Source organism: Schistocerca gregaria, unplaced genomic scaffold (genome assembly GCF_023897955.1).
Source record: "Schistocerca gregaria isolate iqSchGreg1 unplaced genomic scaffold, iqSchGreg1.2 ptg000449l, whole genome shotgun sequence".
Taxonomy (NCBI): Eukaryota; Metazoa; Arthropoda; class Insecta; order Orthoptera; family Acrididae; genus Schistocerca; species Schistocerca gregaria.
The window spans coordinates 685,896-708,055 of NW_026061870.1; the positions used below are offsets into that span (position 1 = coordinate 685,896).

Sequence of the window (22,160 nt, forward strand, 5' to 3'; positions counted from 1 at the left end):
TACCAGTTACAACAGTTTCTTTTTTTAAAAAAAAGGTAGAACAAAGAATAATTCCTGGTGTAGAAGCTTACAGCCCGATTCTTGTAAACTAACAACGGAAAAATGTCTAATTTCGCTCTTGGTGTTTTTTCCGCAGGAAATGAGTGTCAGATAATACAGTTACATGATTAGAAGTAACTTGCTCCATGCATTGTACTGTCGATTGTGGAGTATATGTGAAGACATTTTAAACTGAATCCTCCAAGTTAGCTGCTAATGATTTTATTATTTCTTTCACTAGGCTCATTTCGTCAGTCTTTCCAGTGTCAAACACATTTCTACCTGCCCGAGACTTTCACGTTCGATCAGTTGTCACGCAATAATTTGACGGCTAGTTGACAGGTATCGGTTATGCCATATGTTTACCAAATATGGACACACCTGAACATGCTACATTTTTACCAAGAATGTAAACATGCAGAGTCATGGGAAACTGTAAAGTAGCTGTCAAATTACTACGTGGTTTTATTTTCCCGTTAGAGAACAGTGACAATGGACAAAAGGATTTATCAGTGATGCAATACATACGTTTCGCCCAACTACACCTGTACTGCCGAAATAGGCATTTTGTACTAAATATAATAAAACTGTTAGCAACTAACTTGGAAGATTCAATTTAAAATTTTGTATTACGACGTGTTTCAAGCTGCGGACCCAGCTGTACAGAAAAAAAAGTGCGCTGACGTATAAGCAGTAAGGTGAATAGGTCTAGGTAGTCTACACGTTACAAGAACCATGAATACGACACACGCAATGTGTGGAACAAACATCTTGGTTTCCTTATCGAACAATTTTTACAGTTAATCACATAACCAGCTTTAACAATGGCAGAGTAAAAAACGCAAAATTGATACGATTTCCCTCAGTCTTGCATACGACTTACTGTTTCCTGACAGATGTTCCAATCCGCTTACAAGGAAACCTTACCGATCGTCTCTCTTCAATTTCCTTCGTAGTTGGCGGAATTTACGATTAGTGTCCAGGCATAAATTTGCTTTGAAGACTATAAGATTTCCAAGTACTGTATCGAACTTATTAACCCAATCCCTGATATCTGTGTAGCGTTAAAGAAATGCAAACGTAAAAGATGCTCGTTCGAATCTAGTTAGGAGCAACATTCTTTTGCTTTAATTTAAACTCTGTAAACTTCAACAAATGGAAATATTGATTGACAAATAATGAATCTTTAATAAAAGTAACAAAATTTTACTTTTACTTTTAGTAACCAATGACTTGTAAATGTGGGTGTCCACAATAAATAAAAATTTGGTGCATAAATTCAAAACTTTAAGCATAAAAAAATACACCATCTTATTTCGGAGATTGAGCATTCTTATGGATACCTTTTTTTTCATTTGACAAAAACTCATTTTAATTTATTATCATTGGACTAGCTATTAAGAATAAAAAATGTTAATTTTTTCAAACATTATAATTTAGTATTTGTTAATTAACATTTCCATTTGATAATTTACACAGAATTAAATGAAAGTAAATAAAAAAGTTGGCACTAATCATATTCGAATCTGCAACTTCGCAATTACAAAACTTGTATGCTACGCACTTTTTTAAACTAAATCCGTTATTGAACTGAATTTCAGTGAATTACAAGGTTTCACAAAAGTTGATGCACAGCTTAGCAACTACAATTACGACCTGCAAATTACTTACATTAAAAAATGAACTCTTATTAATAAAAATGATATGATGATAAAATGACCATCTATAGCACTGAACATTTTTTATCCCCAGAAACATTTTCTTTATACTATGTTGTATATTGTCTGAACTACTTGTAACTGTAAGTTAGAGAAATTAAACAGCAGAATTGCAGCAACTGCTATAAGATGTGGTTTATCTTAGAAAAAGAATTTCACGTTATCACAAGAAAATGAAGAAGTGATATTCATGGTTGTGATGTGAATGATTTGTTCAACTTTTTGTAGAAGTAAGTGATCTATCCAAGTTTTGTTAATTAAACTGTATGTATAGGAAAACAAACCTGATATGCAAAACTCAGGTACCATTGTTAAGTATTTTTTATTAAACCTGCTACTCTTCAACAATCATTTTTTTTCCTTCACAGCTTTATGAAACATACCCAGTCACTGACCTCAAATCGACAGTAAGTATGAAGAAAATAGAAGAGGACAAAGTGCAGTCTACAGCTTATACAGACATATAGCAGCGACTGTAGACCATAGGATATCAATATACTCAGCGTAATTGTCGAAGTTACTGAAATCAGATTTTATAAAAAGAGCACTTGCAAAGATCAAGCGTTCACTAACACAACAACTTCAATGTTCTCCGTAAAATTTCATGACAACGGGATTCACATTGGTCCAAAGTCCCTCGAAACTGCACAACAAATATCGCATAAGATGGTGTATTGGTAATAATCGGCCAACACTTAATACACGTGTAACTACTTTTACGACCGTAGAGATATCGCTTTCTCCTCTGTCTCCTAGCTATCGAATGTCGTCATAGGAGGACATTTTTCCATTAGAAAACTTACTAAAATAAGCTTACCAGAGAACTACATAAGAAATTCTCACTCCTTCGCAAACAACTTTAATTCAAGCGAATGAATTGGTGTTTGCCTGTAGAGAATTCAGATAGGGAGAAGGGACTATATTCCTCATTGATGGTATTTTTTCTGTATAGTTTTACACCAGAATGGTATTGATGGAAGACTTTGGAACGTCCCTATATGGAACGCGGTATGAAGTAGGTGGTTTCTAAAAATCGGAATTTTGTAAGAGGGGCTTCCGTTTTTATGGAAATGAGCAGTTCCAGATGTTATTTTTCTTAAGAAATGGCGAAAGATGCAAATGGCATAACGTTAATCAGATATGACTTTGTATGTCCTCAGAAATCAAGTGGCAGAAGAGGGGAGAATAAATTACAGTACATGCTTCCTAGCGATTGTCACACTTCCTCTGGCCAGAAAATAATTCGAGTTTCTAGCAGGAAGGTTTCTAAATACTGAGATCAACCATCACAGTACGAATGCATGGAATCACTTCACGATATTCAATGTAACGATCTTTAGTTTTAGGGAAGAGAAAAATGTTTCAACATATTTATTTGCGTTTTCTATCGCTATCTGTTGTAACTGGTGTATACAAAATTACAATATCCAAATAGCAAACATCATATTGATCACTGCACAAAAACCACTAAGTACAGAAATTGTTTATTAAGAATTTGATTTTTTTGTAGCAAGGTTTTAAAGTGATTAGTCGAGTTTAATTAATGCAATTTTGACCCATAGTGGTCAGTTTCCAAAGTAAGAACGCACATATCTAATAGTGTTACATGGAATTCGTAGCCAATCACGATCTTAGGTTTACATGTTTGCTGTTTGGATGAGGTGTGTCGATTAATTGAAATCATGACCTTCACACATATATAATCAACATAACATAGATGCTGAGAGTACATCCATCGAAAAAACAACTATTCATAAGCACATAAAATGCATAAAAATATTAAAAATATAACACTTGAAAAACGTTTAAAATGTTAGGTTTGTACGAACAAATTAAATAGGCCTTGACAGCACAATTTTTAATACCTGCTGTATCACTGTCACATATATTTTTACAGCCTATTCTGACAAAGGTTTCTTATTTATTTGCCTCGTTACTGCTTGTTTTACTTGGCATACTACATAAATGTGGTGGGGTTACTGAGATTTTGAAATGCTGAGCTCCCACTTAGTGATATCGGCTCACGTAAAGACTATATGATTCTGTTGCCAGTTATCGATTTGGTTGTGAATTTGGTTTTTACTGTCGGTACCATCACACCTTCTTCCTTCCTTTATCAAATCGGAAGGAAATTTATTCTCATTCAGTAGAATCTTGCGCCCTTTCCACATTGCAGTAGTGAGTATGTATCGAGGTAAATAATGTGGAGATAGATTGTTATTTGAGTGAAACAGTAGACAATAGAGAACAGAGTTCAAATAAACACAAACATAAATCTCGGCTAACAGATTTTTGCCACCATTATTTCAAAGAGATCAGAACTGATCAGTTATTAATTAAGGCAAGACATAATGAGTAACTAAATCTCTTTTAGTTCGTATGGAATTTGGGAAAATTAATAGTACGTTTTAATATGTTGTAACTGGTCTTCGGAAACAGACTTATCTTGTGTTGCAAGGAAGTTATTATTGGCCCAATGATTTCGAGCCTAAATCGGTACATGCGGGGTCTGAGATGTAATGGTTTCAGAACTGAGATGAAAGTGATTCAGTTTATATGATTAGAGAGTAAAAGAGCTTTCGGAGTCCGATGTTGACAGTAACTTTATGAGACCTCTTTTACATCTGCGGCATATCTGGTACGAAGAAGCCAACGATATTGTGAGATACTGGTCTGTTGTGTGCGTTGTACGTGGCGATGGTACAGCGTTAGGGATCTGAATAACATTGCCAGTCTTGTTGGTCAACATTGGTTTTACAGGGAGCTCTTCGTTTGCTGTAGAAGACAGTAAACGGTGTTTATGTTGGTGTTTCTAGGAATGGAACCTACACGATGGTCAAGGTCGCTAATCTAGACCACAAAGGTAGCGTCAACATGGAGGGGGCCAGATCGATTCCCAGGGGTGAAAAAAATTATGTTTGTCAGTTAATAACAAATATTCCATGAAATGTCAGTGTGTGTAGCTTGTATGTAGGTTAGGAATATTTTTGTTACTAAAACGCCGTCTACAGTCGAGATGTTTTATTTGCCTCTTTTATCGAATGCGTTTCGTAGATATAATTTCGTTTTCACGGATTACATAAAGGTTTTGGGGCGTTGCGTCTGCTTCAGTTTATCTTCTAGCAGTAAAGGAACCAACAAGATGCACTCAGCCCTTATGAGGCAAACTGAGGACCCACTTGATTGAGAAGAAGCGGCTCCGGTCTCGTAAACTGACAAGCGGCCGGGAGAGCGGTGTGTTCACCACACGCCTCTCCATCTCCGCATCCAGCGACGCCTGCGATCTGAGGATGCCACGGCGGCCGGTCGGTTCCGTTGGGCCTTCGAAGGCTTGTTCGGACGGAGTTTAGTTCAGTAAAGGAGAGAAATAGCTGTTAATTTTACGCCACAAAAAATCTGAGGCGACATAAAAGAAATAAATACTGCATCAATAATGACAAAATGAAGCCAAACGTTAGTAATACTTTACTTATTTAGTTTCTATCGTCTGAGATATTTCTCGCGTACAGCTGATAACTATGTCGTACAGTTACTGCTAGGTCACAAACTGAAATACATGTAATAAACAAAAAACGCCAGTGCACTCCGTGAAAATGGGTTGTATCTTCAAAACGCATTGGATCTTCTTCTTTAGCGTATCCGTGTTTCTGGAGGCTCTCGATCATGTCCCATTGTGAGCATCTTCCTTCATCGTATGTTCGGCCTCTTCTACTGTCACCCATCATTCCAAATCTCTTCCTAACTATTCCTCTCACTACTTCCACTTTTCCCTCTACAATCATTTGTTGCAGAGAATTCCAAAGCAGTATACATCCCAGCCGAGACCTTATTTTTTGATCACGTCAAATGATCTTATTTTTCCCCTATTTCCTTCCTTACTTGTCGATTCTTAAGTCTGTCAATCCACTCCACCTTAAGCGTTCTTCTCCATAGCCACATTTCAAAACTTTCTGAATTAATTTCTTCTTTCTTGTTAACTGTCGACGATTCACTGCTGTATAACTCCTGGCGTAACATTTAGCTCTATCGGAATTCTTCTACGTATTAGTAACTGCTTCACCGTTTCAAATTCTCTCTTTCCCACAAATGTCTTCCTTATTTCTTCTTTACATCTTCCATTCCATGTCATTAATCTTCCAAGGTGCAGAAAAGATTTTACTTTCCAACTAAGAATACATTAATTGGCGCTTCCCTCTTGCTTAACTCATCGCTTTTGTCTTTCCTATATTTTTCTTCAGTCCATACTCTTTGCCATTCGTTGCAATACTCTTCAACATCTTCTACAGCTCATCTTCTGACTCCGTTTTGTAGTCTTTATTATTTAGCTTCCAATTATTCTCCAAATATGCTGAACGGGTTCGGTGATAGCGAACTTCTTGCTTTACCCCCCTTCCAATGCTCATCTCTTCCGTCTCCTAATTCCCTACTCATTCAAACACTTTTTGTTTTATGTAAATCTCCTTATCTTTCTATCTCTCCAATCTATATCTACATCTTATAATATTCTCAGCACTATACTACAGTTGACTCTGCCGAAGACTGCTGCCGGTCGATAAAACAAATACACACCTCCTTCTTCGTTACTCCAGTCTATATTACCTAACAGCAAAACAGGGCACAGGGATGTGCTGTAGCAGCTGCAGGCTTTCAGGACATCTAAAATTTGATTTTCAATATTTCGAATAATTATTGGCCAAATTTCAAAATTTGACATGCTGCCAAAATCTACTCTTTAAGAAGTATATTCTGAAGTTAAAGTGTTAACACACTGATCCAAGTTTTCAAGCTAGATATTCATCTTTTGTATCTGCACCTCTTGGCCTTTCTTTTCACATTTGCAGTTAAATGGCAGGTTACAGGTGCCGCCTATTTGCAAACATACAGTTTTTTTCTTTTTACCCAAATATGTTTCAGCACCTCTGTTCCACCATAAGTGGATTTCCGTTTACTGAAAACTGTAAAAAATGAACGTATTTTAGGTTGTAACTGATCTAACAAAGTTAAGTCTACAGTTTTTACTAAACTGTATCTTGAGAGCTCTCTTCTGAAGTTTCATTAAGGTTTTCCTGTATTTACTGTAGAGATTACTGGGGAATGACTGGCTGGGCTACGAAATATTCATCTTTTGGATCTGCAACTCTTGTCCTTTCTTCCCGCTTTTGCCGCGCGGGATTAGCCGGGCGGTCAAAGGTGCTGCAGTCATGGACTGTGCGGTTGGTCCCGGCGGAGGCTCGAGTCCTCCCTCGGGCATGGGTGTGTGTGTTTGTCCTTAGGATAACTTAGGTTATGTAGTGTGCAAGCTTACGGACTCATGACCTTAGCAGTGAAGTCCCATAAGATTTCACACACATTTGAACATTTTTTTTCCAGCTTTTGCAGTTAAATTATAGGTTATGGGCTCCGCCTTTTTGCAATGACACTTTTTTCTTTTTATCCAAACATGTTTCAGCAGCTCTGTGCCATCATCAGTTGGTTTCCGTTTATTGCAAATTGTAAAAATGAACATATTTTAGGTTGTAACTTCACAAGACTGCCCACAACACACAGCTTAATAAAAATTGTAGGCCTCACTTTGTCAAATGAATTACAACCTAAAATATGTTCATTTTTTTACAGTTTTCAATGAATGGAAAACCACAGATGATGGCACAGAAGCACTCAAACGTGTGGGTAGAACGAAAACACTGTGTGTTTGCAAAAGGCGGAACCTATAACCTATAATTAAAGCCAGAAATTGTGCGCGAAGTACTAGGACTACACAGAAACAGGATTTGAGAATCAGAGCACTTCACAAGTTGCAACGAACTTAACTATGCTGCAAAACTTCTCGTGAACGCTGACACGCGTTTTCGATTCTTTTAGGAACCGGAGTGGGCGTGTTACTGGTATGTTGTGCTGGAGACGGCCTGTTTACTAGCAAAAATATTCATGACCTTATTATCGCCAGTATTTGGCCAGCAGTGGTAGCATGCAGTTCCCGATCACGAGTCTTTGTACCAGTCCATCCACCCATTCCAGTGGCTAGGGGCCAGTGTTGCTGCATCTGGATCACAGGGTACAGGGTTCGATTCCCACCCGGGTTGAGGCTATTCTCTGCCTGGGGAATGGGTGTTTGTGTTGTCCTCATCATTTCATCATCATCATAATCATCATCATCATTCGTGGCAGTACCACCCATTCCATTGGCTAGTGGCTAGCGTTGCTGACTCTGAATCACGGGGTACTGGGTTCGATTCCCGGTCGGGTTGAAGGTATTCTCTGCCTGGGGACGGGGCGTTTGTGTTGTCCTCGTCGTTTCATGATCAACATAATCATCATCATCATTCGTGACAGTGGCTAGATTAGATTGTGTCAAAAAATTGGACTTTGTACAAATTGGGACTTTGTACGGGTGCTGATGAATGCACAGTTGAGCGCCACACAAACCAAACATCACCATCGCACCCATTCTGGTGCCCTATGTCCAGCCATTGCTGGGTCCGGCTGTGTTGTAGATGGAATCGCCAGTCCCAAAATCGTTGCAAGGCTACTGAGAGCTCATCCACCAAGAGAATTCCGTGTACCCCTTCTTTCTCCGTCTAGTATATGTCACACGGCGAAATGTATCATAGTTTTCAAACTGTTTGCGCAGTGTGTAGCTGAATTGGAAACTGGGAAACCAGCCCAAAATTTACCTAAATGGATGTGGAAAATATTGGACCAGTACCATGGGTTAAATTCCAAACCTCTCTGCAGTGTCTCACAGAGCGGAAGCGCTTTGGCACTGTTGGTGGTGATCCGCTCATCAGATACTTCGCGGAGGCTGTGTCGATTGATATGTGGTCTGCGTGCGACCTGTGTACCTCTTCTGTCTGTGTATAGTATATGTGGCACGGCGAAATGATTCATAGTTTTCAAACTGTTTGCGCAGTGTGTAGCTGAATTGGAACCTGGGCATCCAGCCCAATATTTACCTAAACGGATGTGGAAAATATTGGACCAGTACCATGGGTTAAATTCCAAACCTCTCTGCAGTGTCTCACAGAGCGGAAGCACTTTGGCACTGTTGGTGGTGACCCGCTCATCAGATACTTCACGGAGGCTGCGGTCTGCGAGCGTTTGCTGGAGGGGCGGGGGCGGCGCGGCCTCCCACGTACCTGGGCGACTCGATGTCGGGCACCTGCAGGAAGTTGCTGCTCTTGGGCTTCTGCGGCGAGTGCAGGGTGGGCACTGCGCGCGCCAGGATCTCCGCCACCGGCACCTGCGGCGACCCGAACCCCGTCGAGATCCCGTACAGCATCTCCTGGAACACACTGCACACAGCGCGCGCGTTACACTGCTGCCCTCTCCATCAGATCCTAAAGACTGGAAAGTAGCGCAGGTCACACCAGTATTCAAGAAAGGAAATAGGAGTATCCCACTGAATTACATACCCATATCAGTGGCCTCAATTTGGAGTAGGATTTTAGTGCATATACTGTACTCGAACATTATGAATTACCTTGAAGAAAATGACTTATTGATACGTAACCAACACGGGGTGGCCGAGCGGTTCTAGGCGCTACGGTCTGGCACCGAGAGACTGCTAGGGTCGCAGGTTCGAAACCTGCCTCGGTCTTGGTTGTGTGTGACGTCCTTAGATTAGTTAGGTTGACCTCAGACGTTGAGTCCCATAGTGCTCAGAGCCATTTGAACCATCAATATGGCGCCCATCAGTGTCCAGAAGAAACTTCGTGGCAGATTAAAACTGTGTGCTTGACCGAGACCGAACTCGGGACTTTTGCCTTTCACGGACAAGTTTGGAAGTAAAGCTGTGAGGGTAGCTCAGTTGGTAGAGCACTTGCCAGGGTAATGCAAAGGTCCCGAGTTCGAGTCTCGGTCCGGTACACAGTTTTAATCTGCCAGGAAGTTTCATATCAGCGCACACTCCGCTGTAGAGTGAAAATTTCATTCTAGTGTCCAGAAGAGCCTGAACGTGCAGGATTGCATTCTGTGCAGCCGAACGAAGCATGTCCGTAGGTATGCTGGCTACCTTTCTGGATATCCTGCACTTCAGCACATGCACGAATGTTCGCCTGGTAAACTCTGACCTTCAGGTAGCCCCACAACCAGAAACCACAGGGAGTGAGATCAGGTGGTCGTAGCGGCCAAGCATTTGTGCAAAGCACCTAGCTCTTTATTGCCATGAAGTAATGAGTGCTGCCGACAGGGGATCTCAGATCGATTACATATTCCTAGATTTCCAGAAGGATTTAATTAGATTGCGTGGATATGGAGTATCGTCTCAGTTGTGTGACTGCATTCGTGATTTCCTCTCAGAGAAGTCACAGTTCGTAGTGCGTAGAACAGAAGTGATATCTGGCGTTCCGACAGGTGGTGTCGTAGGCCCTCTGCTGTTCCTGATTTACATAAATGATCTAGGTGATAATCTGAACAGCCGTCTTAGATTGTTTGCAGAAGCAGCTGTAATTTACTATCAAGAAAAATCATCAGACGATCAGTTCCAATTACAAAATGATTTAGAGAGAGAATTTCTGTATGGTGCGAAAAGTGGCAATTGGCACTGAACAAAGAAAAGTGCGTAGTCATCTACATCGGTACTAAAAGAAATACCATAAATTTTGGGTATACGATAAATTGCACAAATCTTAGGGCTGTCAATTCGCCTAAATACCTAGGAATTACAATTATGAGCAACTTAAATTGGAAACACCACATATATTATATTGTGGGGAAGACGAAACAAAGACTACGCTTTGTAGGCAGAACACGTAGAAGATGAGACCAACCCACTAAAGAGACAGCCTAGATTACACTTGAAATTTCTTGGCAAATTTAAACTGTGTGCCGGACCGAGACTCGAACTCGGGACCTTCGCCTTTCGCGGGCAAGTACTCTACCAACTGAGCCATCAAAGCACGACTCACGCCCCGTCCTCACAGCTTTAATTCCGCCAGTACCTCGTCTCCTATCTTCCATTCTACATTGCATTTGTCCGTCCTCTGCTGGAATGTTGCTGCGCGGTGTGGGATCCTTACCAGGTAGGACTGGCGGGGGACATCGAAAAAGTGCAAAGAAGGTCAGCCCGCTTCGTGCTATCGCGCAGTAGCGGTGAGAGTGTCACTGGGCTGGCAGTCGCTGAAACAAATGCGGTTTTCTTACTTTGCGAGATCTATTTACGAAATTTCAGTCACCTAATTTCTCTTCTGAGCCGGCAGGGGTGGCCATGCGGTTCTAGGCGCTACTGTCTGGAACCGCGCGACCGCTACGGTATCAGGTTCGAATCCTGCCTCGAGCGTGGGTGTGTGTGATATCTTTAGGTTTAAGTAGTTCTAAGTTCTAGGGGACAGATAACCTCTGAAGTTAAGTCCCATAGTGCTCAGAGCCATTTGAACCATTCTCTTCTGAATGCGAAAGTATTTTGCTCACAGCCACCTAAGTTAGAAGAAGTTTTCATCATAATGAAATAAGAGAAATCAGAGCTCGAACGGAAAGATTTAGGTGTTCCTTTTTCCCACGTGCCATTCGAGAGTGGAATGTTACAGAAGTAATATCAAAATGGTTCGATGAACCCTCTACCAGGCACTTGTAGAATAACCATGTAGACGTAGATCTACATGTAAAGCGTGCTACAGTAGGAATGCACAAATTAGTATGCGAGTCAAATGAAACTACACTGAAGCGCCAAAGAAACTGGTATAGGCATGCAGATATCTGTAACAGGCAGAATACGGCGCTGCGGTCGGCAATGTCTATATAAGACAGCAACTGCTTGGTGCCGTTGTTAGATTGGTTACTGCTGCTACAAGATTTCAGTGAGTTTGAATGTGGTGTTATACTCGGCGCACGAGCGATGGGACACTGCATCTCCGAGGTAGATGAAGTCGGGATTTTCCTGTACGACTGTTTCACGAGCGTACCCTGAATATCAGGAATCCGGTAAAACATCAAATCTCCGACATCGCTGCGATCGGGAAAAGATCCTGCAAGAACGGTACCAACAACTACTGAAGAGAATCTTTCAACGTGACAGAAGTGCAACCCTTCCGCAAATTACTCCATATTTCAGTGCTGGGCCATCAACAGGAGTCAGCGTGCGAGCCATTCAAAAAACATCATCGATATGGGATTTTCGGAGCTGAAGACCCATTCGTGTATCCCTGATGACTGCACGACATGACTGCCTCGCGTGAGTCCGTCAACGATCTTGAACTGTTGGTGGCTGGAAACATGTTTCCTGGTCGGACGAGTCTCGTTTCAAATTGTATCGAGGGGTTGGACGTGTACGGGTATGTAGACAGCCTCGTGAATCCATGGACCCTGCAGTCATCAGGGTACTGTTCAAGCTGGTGGAGGCTGCGTAATGGTGTGGGACAATTGGACTGATACGTGACCCCTGATACGTCTACATACGACTATGACAGGTGACTCGTACGTAAGAATCCTGCCTGATCATCTGCATCCATTCATGCCCATTGCGCATTCCGATGGACTTAGGCAATTCCAGCAGGACAGTGCGACATCCCACACGTCTAGAATTGCTATAAATTGGCTCCAGGAACATTGTTTAGCTTAAACACTTTCGCTGGCCGCCATACTTCCCAGATGTGAACATTATTCAACATATATGGGATGCCTTTGAACGTGCTGTTCAGAAGAGAATTCCACCCTCACGTTTCCTTACTGATCTATGGGACGCCCTGCAGGATTCATGGCATCAGTTCCCTCCAGAACTACTTCAGACATTAGACGACTCCATGCCACATCATGTTGCAGGGCTCTACACGATATTACGCATGCGTAAGTTTCTTTGGCTCTTCAGTGTATATGGTCCCAGAGACTTTTTCAAGAGTCAAACACCTATGATGTATAAATGAAGACTGAAGCGAAGAATGAAGATTTGAACCAAAGCCGGGACTCGAACCCCTGGTCTCCTGCTCGCTACACCCCCCCAGGCTAAGCGGCTTTGCATAACTACGGTTGGTTGGTTGATTCGGGAGATGGGACCAAACAGTGAGGTCACCAGTTCTATCGGATTAGGGAAGGATGGGGAAGGAAGTCAGCCATGCTCTTTCAAAGGAACCATCCCGCCATTTCCCTGAAATGATTTAGGGAAGTCACAGAAAACCTAAATCATGATGGCTGGGCGTGGGTTTGAACCGTCATTATTCCGAATGCGAGTTCAGTGTTCTAACCACTGCGCCACATCGCTCGGTGCATAACTGTGTAGACTACCCCAGCACACTTCCCTACTCGATCCAAATTCCCAGTTATTCCTGGTATTCCCCCTGAACTATACGGAGCATCCTCTCAGAAAAACAGGCATACACGCTTCAATGGTTCTAGAGACCTTTCCAAGAATCAAATGTCTGTGATGCCCCATTTCGTTGGGTGTTGAGGTGCCATGCCGGTACAGGTGGAGTGCCTATGTAATTCTGTTCGGGTTTAGGACGAATACCAAGTGGGTGAATGGGAATTTGGATTAAGGACAGAGGGGTGCTAGGGTAGTCCGTGCAGTTGTGGCAGGGTGGCGTAGTTGTTGGCACATCTTCCTAGTGAGCAGAAAACCAGGATTTGAATCCCAGCCTCGGTTCAAATTTTCAGTCGTCTCTTTAGTATGTGATTCTTCAGCTCCTGCTCGTGTATTTCATAACGAAGCAATTCAACCGCGAACGGCCAGATGTTATTATTCAACGAACTTGTGTTCAAACGAAACAGACTATGTAAATCCGTGGTCTATCGTATCGCCTGCCCATGTACCAAGACATATACGAGGTGAGGCAGTTTAAACTCATTTTGGATATATCTGTAAAACTACATACCGGATTTAAAAAAGGATGTAGTAAAAGTTATTAGGGTCGAAGTGGAGCATCCAGTTACACCCTGTGATGTCCGGAATTAAAAAAAAAAGGAGGGTGGTAATTTTTTGTTTTTGTTTTGTTGAAAGGAAAGAAAGAAAAAAGGGTGAATAAAGGTGAAGGGAAGTGGTTCTATTTTTACTGGAATGAACTTATTGATGGACATCACAAAAATTTATTTTACCTATATTTTTTTTTTACTCATCGAAGAAGACAACACAACACATATAAAAGAAATCATCACACTAATATTATCCGCAGAATGATCGTTTCACAAGACACTTTCTAGCTCGACTGACTCTTAAGACTGAACAAGACTCGACTGACTCTACTCTCTCTCTGGACCACAGCCTCTTCACGTCCCTCTGGACCAGAGATTTCAACTGTGATTAGCACGCCGATTATTTAATTAATCGTACAGCCGCTGGGCGCGCGCTTGGCGCGTCATTTAAATGGGGTTAAACGCACACCGCGAGAGGCGTGGGCTAGCGGTGTCTTACAGGTATCGCCACAATCCCCTGCTCCACCTCCAGAAGACATGAGGCGGTCAACTTCGAATTCTTAAATAGCCACCCACATTTTTTATCGCAGATTCGGATTCTCTGGAAAAAAAACATCAGTTTTGTATTTAAAACTTTTATAGTTGCTTGATAGATGGGACTGTACTCGATAAAAGTCAAAACCCCTTAAAAAGCGCAGAAATGTGATAATATCTCAAGAAATACCCTCCATATTAGGATCGCACGAGGTGAGAAAGGCAGCTATTCTAAAATATTTAATGAGAAGCCGGTCTTTTATAGCAAACAAGCGTGGTTCTCCTGAACATAAAACATTACTTTGTCAACATTATTGGTGCAATTAAATAAACCAATGCCTTCCATGTAATCGACATCTATGGAAGAAATTACACTAATAATATGGAAAAAGCAATGTATTATGTTCAGGAGAACCAAGTTATTCTGCTATAAAAACTGGTTTGTTATTAAATATTTTACGAGTGGAATAACTGCCTTTATAAACCCCCTGTGACCCTAACATGATGTATATTTCTTGAGATATCATCATTTTTCAACAGTTTTTAACCCATTTTGATTTTTGTCGATAACAGCACCACGTATCACGTAACAAAAAATTTGTATTTAAAGTTATGTATTTTTCCCGGAGAATTTGAATCTGCAATAACAAATGGGGTTACCTACTTAAGATGTCAAAGTTGACCCCGTCCGTCACCCTTGGGGTGGGGCAGGGGGGTCGAGTTTGGTATCATTCGATGTTCCCCTTCGAAACGAACAACTTTTATTACACCCTTGTTTAATCCGATTTGTACTTCTCTAAATATTTACCAAAAAACAGTTTTAAATTTCTCAGACGCTGTGTGCTGTGCGGCGCACAAGATTGCAGTAGCCTGGTACAGGGTGGCAATTATTTAACTATACGAAATAAAATCGTCATAGCTTCTGAACGGTTTGTATCAGAATTAGTGTACGCAGGTATGGATTGGTTTAGGGATGAAGCCCACTTTCATTTGCATGGATTCGTCAATAAGAAAACTTGGCGCATTTGGGGGACTGAGAAGCCGCATGTGACGGTCGAGAAGTCTCTTCACACTCAACAGGTGACTGTGTGGTCTGCAGTGTCCATTCACGGAATAATCGGTGCGCTATTCCTTGATGGCACGATGACTGCCGAACGATACGTGCACGTTTTGAAAGATGATTTCATCCGCATAATCGACTGATTTCGACAAGATGTTGTTCATGCAAGGCGGAGCTCGACCCAATCGAAGCAGGAGAGTGTTTGATGTCCTTGAGGAGCACTTTGGGGACCGCATTCTGGCTCTGGTATACCCAGAGGCCACTGGCATGGGCCTCTATTGGGTGCCATATTCTCCGGATCTCAACACATGTGACTCCTTTTTGTGATGATGTGCTAAAGACAAGGTGTACAGCAATAACCCCAAAACCCTTGCTCATCTGCAAACTTTCCAGCATCGATGTTCCGATACTTCGGCGGGTCATGCAGAATTTAGCTGTTCGTCTGTGCCGCTACACCGCCAATGACGGCAGGCACATCGAACATGTCGTAACCTAAATTAGAATTGTGGTGTCACCGCCAGACACCACACTTGCTAGGTGGTAGCCTTTAAATCGGCCGCGGTCTGTTAGTATACGTCGGACCCGCGTGTCGCCACTATCAGTGATTGCAGACCGAGCGCCGCCACACGGCAGGTCTAGGGATACTTACTAGCACTCGCCCCAGTTGTACAGCCGACTTTGCTAGCGGTGGTTCACTGCCTACAGGCGCTCTGACTACAGACGCTCTCATTTGCAGAGACGACAGTTTCGCATAGCCTTCAGCTACGTCATTTGCTACGACCTAGCAAGGCGCCATATTCAGTTACTACGAACGTATTCTGAACGGATAATATTGTGAATCATGTACCGTCAAGAGCGACGTTCATCATAATGGATTAAAGTTAAGTATCAAACTAATTACGTCCGCTTCCTCAATTCTCATTCCTTGTCATGTTCCAGACGTCACGTCAGTATAGTCCTTCCCTCCTCACGCCAGCCTGCGTGAGCTAAAACGCGTGCATTTCGGCCTCCACTAATAACATGGTTTTGGCTCTTCTGCCAACATAACAAGTATATCTGTAATGACGTTTGCATGTTGAATAAAGTGTGTGCACGCCGTAGTTTGTAATTAATTTATGTTTTTTTTCATATAGTTCAATAATTGTCACCCTGTACTGAAAGTGCATAACTATGTGTCATTCTACGCGAATTCTATTTGCTGGGCTACATTAAACACAAGGTGTACATTAATAACTCCAAAACCATTGCTGAGATGAAAACAACCATTCAGGAGGTCGTCGATAGCATCGGTGTTCTGACACTTCAGCGGGTCATACAGAATGTCGCTATTCGTCTACACCACATCATCGCCAATGATGGCAGGCTTGTCGAACATGTCATAACCTAAATCCGAATATCTTTAGTGACGTTGACATGTTGAACAAAGTGCGTGGAGGCTGTAGTTTGTAACTAATTCACGGTTTTTCATATAGTTCAATAACTGCAAGAGGCAGTCGCGGAACATTGCCTGTAGGAATTACATGGAATGAATTGCAATCATACTAACGTTCAGACAAATTCGTACAACTTTTGGAAGTGTCTCATTGAATCATTTGTCGAGATTCGAATGTGGGAACCGCTAATCAATTGTGAGAGAGTGTACATCTTTAGTGAGTCCTGAGAACCCGCAAAATTTGTCTCATTAAGAAGAAGAAGGAGATACCGCGCAACGAACTGACTTCGGGGGCAGATGGACGAACAGCAGAGGCGCCGCCAGCACTCGTACCTGGGTGCGAACCTAGGAGGGAGCAGTGAGTCTGCTGGAGGAGTGGTGGGGGAGACGCGGGGCGCGGGTGACTGACGGATAGGGCGGCAGATCGGAGGGGGTGGGGGAGGGGGAGAGATAAAAGCGGGTCAGCTAATTGATGATGGCAATGGGATCGCTTGCCGAAATATTGTGCCCTTTGGACTCTGACTTCCGGTCGTTCATCCATGCACTGTTTCCTCACTAAACAAAATTACAATAAAACACAGTAGTGGGTCGAAAAATTGAAACATTTTTGTTTTATTTACTATCAAAAACAGTTTTGATCACAATTAATTTATTTATCATGGTGACCGGTTTCGATCACTACTGTGATCATCTTCAGACCAATGAGTAAAAACCACCTCCTGCTGGAGAATCACTTCTACTTTTAAACTCACTAGTTTGTTCAAGATAAACTTCAGAAATAATTATACATGCCATATACTTTGCAAAAGTTATCATTTTCAGATATATAGGGAAAAAAACAAAGTTATATCATAGCAAGCAAAATACCCAATTAGAGCCAAGATAGTAACAGGACGAGCAATAGGACAAAATTAAAGCTTCATTTATCTTGATTGTGGTTCATCTTCTAACGTTAATGACGAAGAGAAGAAAAAGCTTCATCGATTTAAATATATGTGTGAAATAATTCGGTGAACATTGATGGGCAAGTTGAGAGAAGAGATCCAATCTATAAGACAATTGGTGTACCAACACTGATGCATGGAAACGAGACGTAAGTGAATAAACAAAATTGCAGAAAATATCCTCGTACAAGTACAGACATTGCTTGCCCGATGAATAGATGGCAGGAAAACACGCCGGAACAGCATAATAGCCTAAGCCTGGAAGTAGGTAAGTACACCTCCAGACAAACAAGAAAAGAAGCGAAACGCACCACGAATGAACTGAAGGGGCGAGAATGATGTAGCCTAAAGTCACACTTTTCCCAAATACGTTTTTTGTGTTAGTTGAACCTCTATTCAACAGAGGAAGCTACTGTGTAAATACTTTAACTTTCCCTCACTAGATGGCAGAGCAGTTCACACTTATTGTTATAATAGTGTGAGGAAGCAGTCTCTTTCGGGTGCGAAACAACCAAAAGCCACAGTACAATGGAGCTTCCAAAGAAAAGGCTACTTACATGCATAAGCGAAAAAGAAGATTCAGATACAGAAATGGCTAGTTCTGAATGCGATTTTTCGTCCAGTGGCAGCAGTTATTATCCCTGTGATGAATTTTCATCTGAAAATGACATGGTAAGTCTAAACAACTTACTTTTTTAAAACATTTAAAACATTGAGGCTTAGGTCTGTATCACAGTGAAATATTATTGCGTAATTATAACTGTTATATACTCGCTAATTAAAATATGTACATGTGAATCATATTCTTCTATTAATTACTGTGTTATTGGTAATAATTTAAATATCATAAGCCTAGAATGAGATTTGCACTCTGCAGCGGAGTGTGCGCTGATATGAAACTTCCTGGCAGATTAAAACTGTGTGCCCGACCGAGACTCGAACTCGGGACCTTTGCCTTTCGCGGGCAAGTGCTCTAGCATCTGAGCTACCGAAGCACGACTCACGGCCGCTAACCACAGCCTTACTTCTGCCAGTATCCGTCTCCTACCTTCCAAACTTTACAGAAGCTCTCCTGCGAACCTTGCAGACCTAGCACTCCTGAAAGAGCACTTGCCCGCGAAAGGCAAAGGCAATTCTGATTGCAAGATGAGATATGGGGCAAAGTGCTTGGAATTTTGCATGAATTTAAAATTGTACTTGTGGATTACAATAAAAAAATTATGAAAATTCTCCTGTTTGACCTATTCCAAAAACATCATGAGACGAGCTTACAACATACAAAGAGATGAAACAAGGAAATTTTTGTAGTAATTTCTTGAATACTTTGAGATAAAGGAACATACATTATTTTTTGAAAATGAATTTCCATATTTTATACGAAAATGTTTATATAATAAAAGAATTTTATATGTAAATGTGTTATTCTTATGTAAACTTGGTACAAAATTTCATTGCCATACCTCCAAAACTGTGAATTTGGTGCATTTTTGAAATAGTAAATGTTTTCATCAACATCACCCCTTAAGTAAATCATCCAATTTTTCTGAAATTGTAATCACTTGTTTGTCTGTACCTGTACAACACATCTACATATTTCAGCCCCAGTCGGGTAAAGCATTCGTGTTGTGTCGTTTTTCGTTTTTGTTTTCTTTTTGTCTTAAAGTGTAAGCTTAAATAAGGGCGCTACAGAACCACCTAAAAGCTACTGTAATATGTTTTTTTTTTACAGACAACTAGATTTGTTTGTAATATAATTCCATTCAACTCGTCACGGTTTTAATAAATCTGAGGTTGATCGCAAGCTGTCAAACTGTTCCAACTCGACTGCTTCAGATGAAAACTACTTGTTAGCCATAAACTAAATTCTGCACAATAAAAATTGGTTCTGAGAATCTATCGATGTAACATAGCAGACACATTCTGTCACTACACAAAATTGCTGAAAAATATCCGCCCCTTCCATACCGATCCTTTTATTTGTATTTAATTTATCAGCTTTCTTCTTGTGGTTAGTTTCCGTATCTGGTTTGTCTTCTAGAAATTTTCCCGATCTTTACTAACATGTATCATCAGAAGTCAGAACCAATTATTATTTCCTGTGGGTGGATAGGTTCTGTGGGGAATGGCTTGCACCAACTAATCCTGCAAGCCCTGATTTAAGAGCGCCACTCATCTTACGTTCTGCCAATTTTAGTGAAGTCTTATTTCAATTGAAACAGGAGGTCAAAACACCTTGCTTCTGGGGGCCACTTTCATTTAAGTGACGACGTATTAGTGTATTATGTATGAACTAACACGCCACTTAAACTGTATCAATAAGTTTAATAATACATCGCCTAGACAAAATGCAATTACGGTTTTGTAATCCTCTGATCAAACGTATTTTGTATGATGTACATCATGAAAACTTCGTCAATAAACTCGTTTTTTCTAGCTGAAGTTTCAAATACAAAGAAAAACAATAGAAAAAAGCAAAACAATTTCATAAGTTTTTTTATACACAACGCGAAACCAGTAATTTAGTATATCCTAACCAAGTCGATTCAATGTCAGTTTGCAATCGTAAAGATAATACTGTGAAGCTTAAATTTCTGAAAATATATCTGTCACTGAATTAAAAGAAAAGTAACGGCACCCCGATTGGTTCTTTGGTGCACTACAAAACCAACAGCGCCATCTATTGTTTCTTTGGTGAGGTAAACATGCGAAATACTAATCTGAGCAGACTCGTAAAACTTTAAATTACGATAGTTTTTAGTGATTCAATTTTGATGAAATAAAACCTATACTTTACCCCGGGCTATACTCAAGTTACCTGTGAAAACTGCATGCAAATTCGTCTAGTAGTTTAGTAGATTAGCGTGTTCAAACAGACAGACACGACCGTTTTAGGTAAAACTTTAAATTACCTCAGCTGGAGGACGTTTCCCTCTTGGGAGTAGCACTTGCATGGGTGAGTTGTATAGTGAACTCCCTGCACTCACCGTAGCAAGCAATTGAAGAGCTTATGTTTCGAATACAGTCTTCCATTGTTTTTACGTAGGGTGAAGCTGACAGCACTGGCTAATTGTGGCAGCTGGATCCATAAATCGTTCAGTGTACTTACGTCATCTGCATCTACACGCATATTCCGCGAGCCATCGCACGGTGCGTGGCTGGGGGTACCACGTATCACTAATAGTCATTCCCTCCCCGAGAGAAAAACGACTATCTACACTAATGGCCATTAAAATTGCTACACCAAGAACAAATGCAGATGATAAACTAGTATTCATTGGACAAATATGTTATACTAGAACTGACATTGGATTACATTTTCACGCAATTTGGGTGCATAGATCCTGAGAAATCAGAACCGAGAACAACCACCTCTGGCCGTAATAACGGCCTTGATGCGCCTGGGGATTGAGTCAAATAGAGCTTGGGTGGCGTGTACAGGTACAGCTGCCCCTGCAGCATCAACACGATACCGCAGTTCATCAAGAGTAGTGACTGGCGTATTGTGCCGAGCCAGTTGCTCGGCCACCGTTGGACCCTGGAGAATATGCTGGCCAGGTCAGCAGCCGAACATTTTCTGTATCCAGAAAGGCCCGTACAGGACTTGCAACGTGCGGTCGTGCATTATCCTGCTGAAATGTAGGATTTCGTAAGGATCGAATGAAGGGTAGAGCGATGGGTCGTAACGCATCTGAAATGTAACGTCCACTGTTCAAAGTGCCGTCAATGCGAACAAGAGGTGACCGAGGCGTGTAACCAATGGCACCCATTACCATCACGCCAGGTGATACGCCAGTATGGCGATAACGAATACAAGCTTCCAAGGTGCGTTCACCGCGATGTCGCCAAACACTGATGCGAGCATCATGATGCTGTAAACAGAACCTGGATTTATCCGAAAAAAATGACGTTTTGCCATTCGTGCATCCAGATTCGTCGTTGAGTACACCATCGCAGGCGCTCCTGTCTGTGATGCAACGTCAAGGGTAACGCAGCCGTGGTCTCCGAGCTGATAGTCCATCCTGCTGCAAACTGTTCGTTCAGATTGTTGTTGTCTTGCAGCTGTCTCCATCTGTTGACTCAGGGATCGAGACCTGGCTGCACGATCCGTTACGGCCATGCGGATAAGATGCCTGTCATCTCGACTGCTAGTGATACGAGGCCGTTGGGATCCAGGAAGGCGTTCCGTATTACCCTCCTGAACCCACCGATTCCATATTCTGCTAACAGTCATTGGATCTCGACCAACGCGAGAAGCAATGTCGCGACACGATAAACCGCAATCGCGATAGGTTACAATCCGGCCTTTATCAAAGTCGGAAACGTGATGGTAGGCATTTCTCCTCCTGACACAAGGCACCACAACAGCGTTTCACCAGGCAACGCCGGTCAACTGCTGTTTATGTTTAAGAAATCGGTTGGAAACTTTCCTCATGCCAGCACGTTGTAGGTGTCGCCACCGGCGGAAACCTTGTGTGAATGCTCTGAGAAGCTAATCATTTACGTATCACAGCATCTTCTTCCTGTCAGTTAAACTTCGCGTCTGTAGCACGTCATCTTCGTAGTGTAGCAATTTTAATGGCCAGTTGTGTATATGC

General features: G+C 41.7%; 1 protein-coding gene across 1 annotated transcript in view; it reads right to left on the minus strand.

Annotated features, from left to right (window-relative positions):
* LOC126312745 (serine-enriched protein-like) overlaps positions 1 to 22,160 on the minus strand; it is a 172,481-nt gene that overhangs the window by 123,518 nt on the left and 26,803 nt on the right. Inside the window, exon 2 of the mRNA XM_049992243.1 lies at positions 8,894 to 9,049. Within this exon, the coding sequence (XP_049848200.1) occupies positions 8,894 to 9,036 (143 nt within the window). The 5' untranslated portion in view covers positions 9,037 to 9,049. The remainder of the gene's footprint in view (positions 1 to 8,893; positions 9,050 to 22,160) is intronic.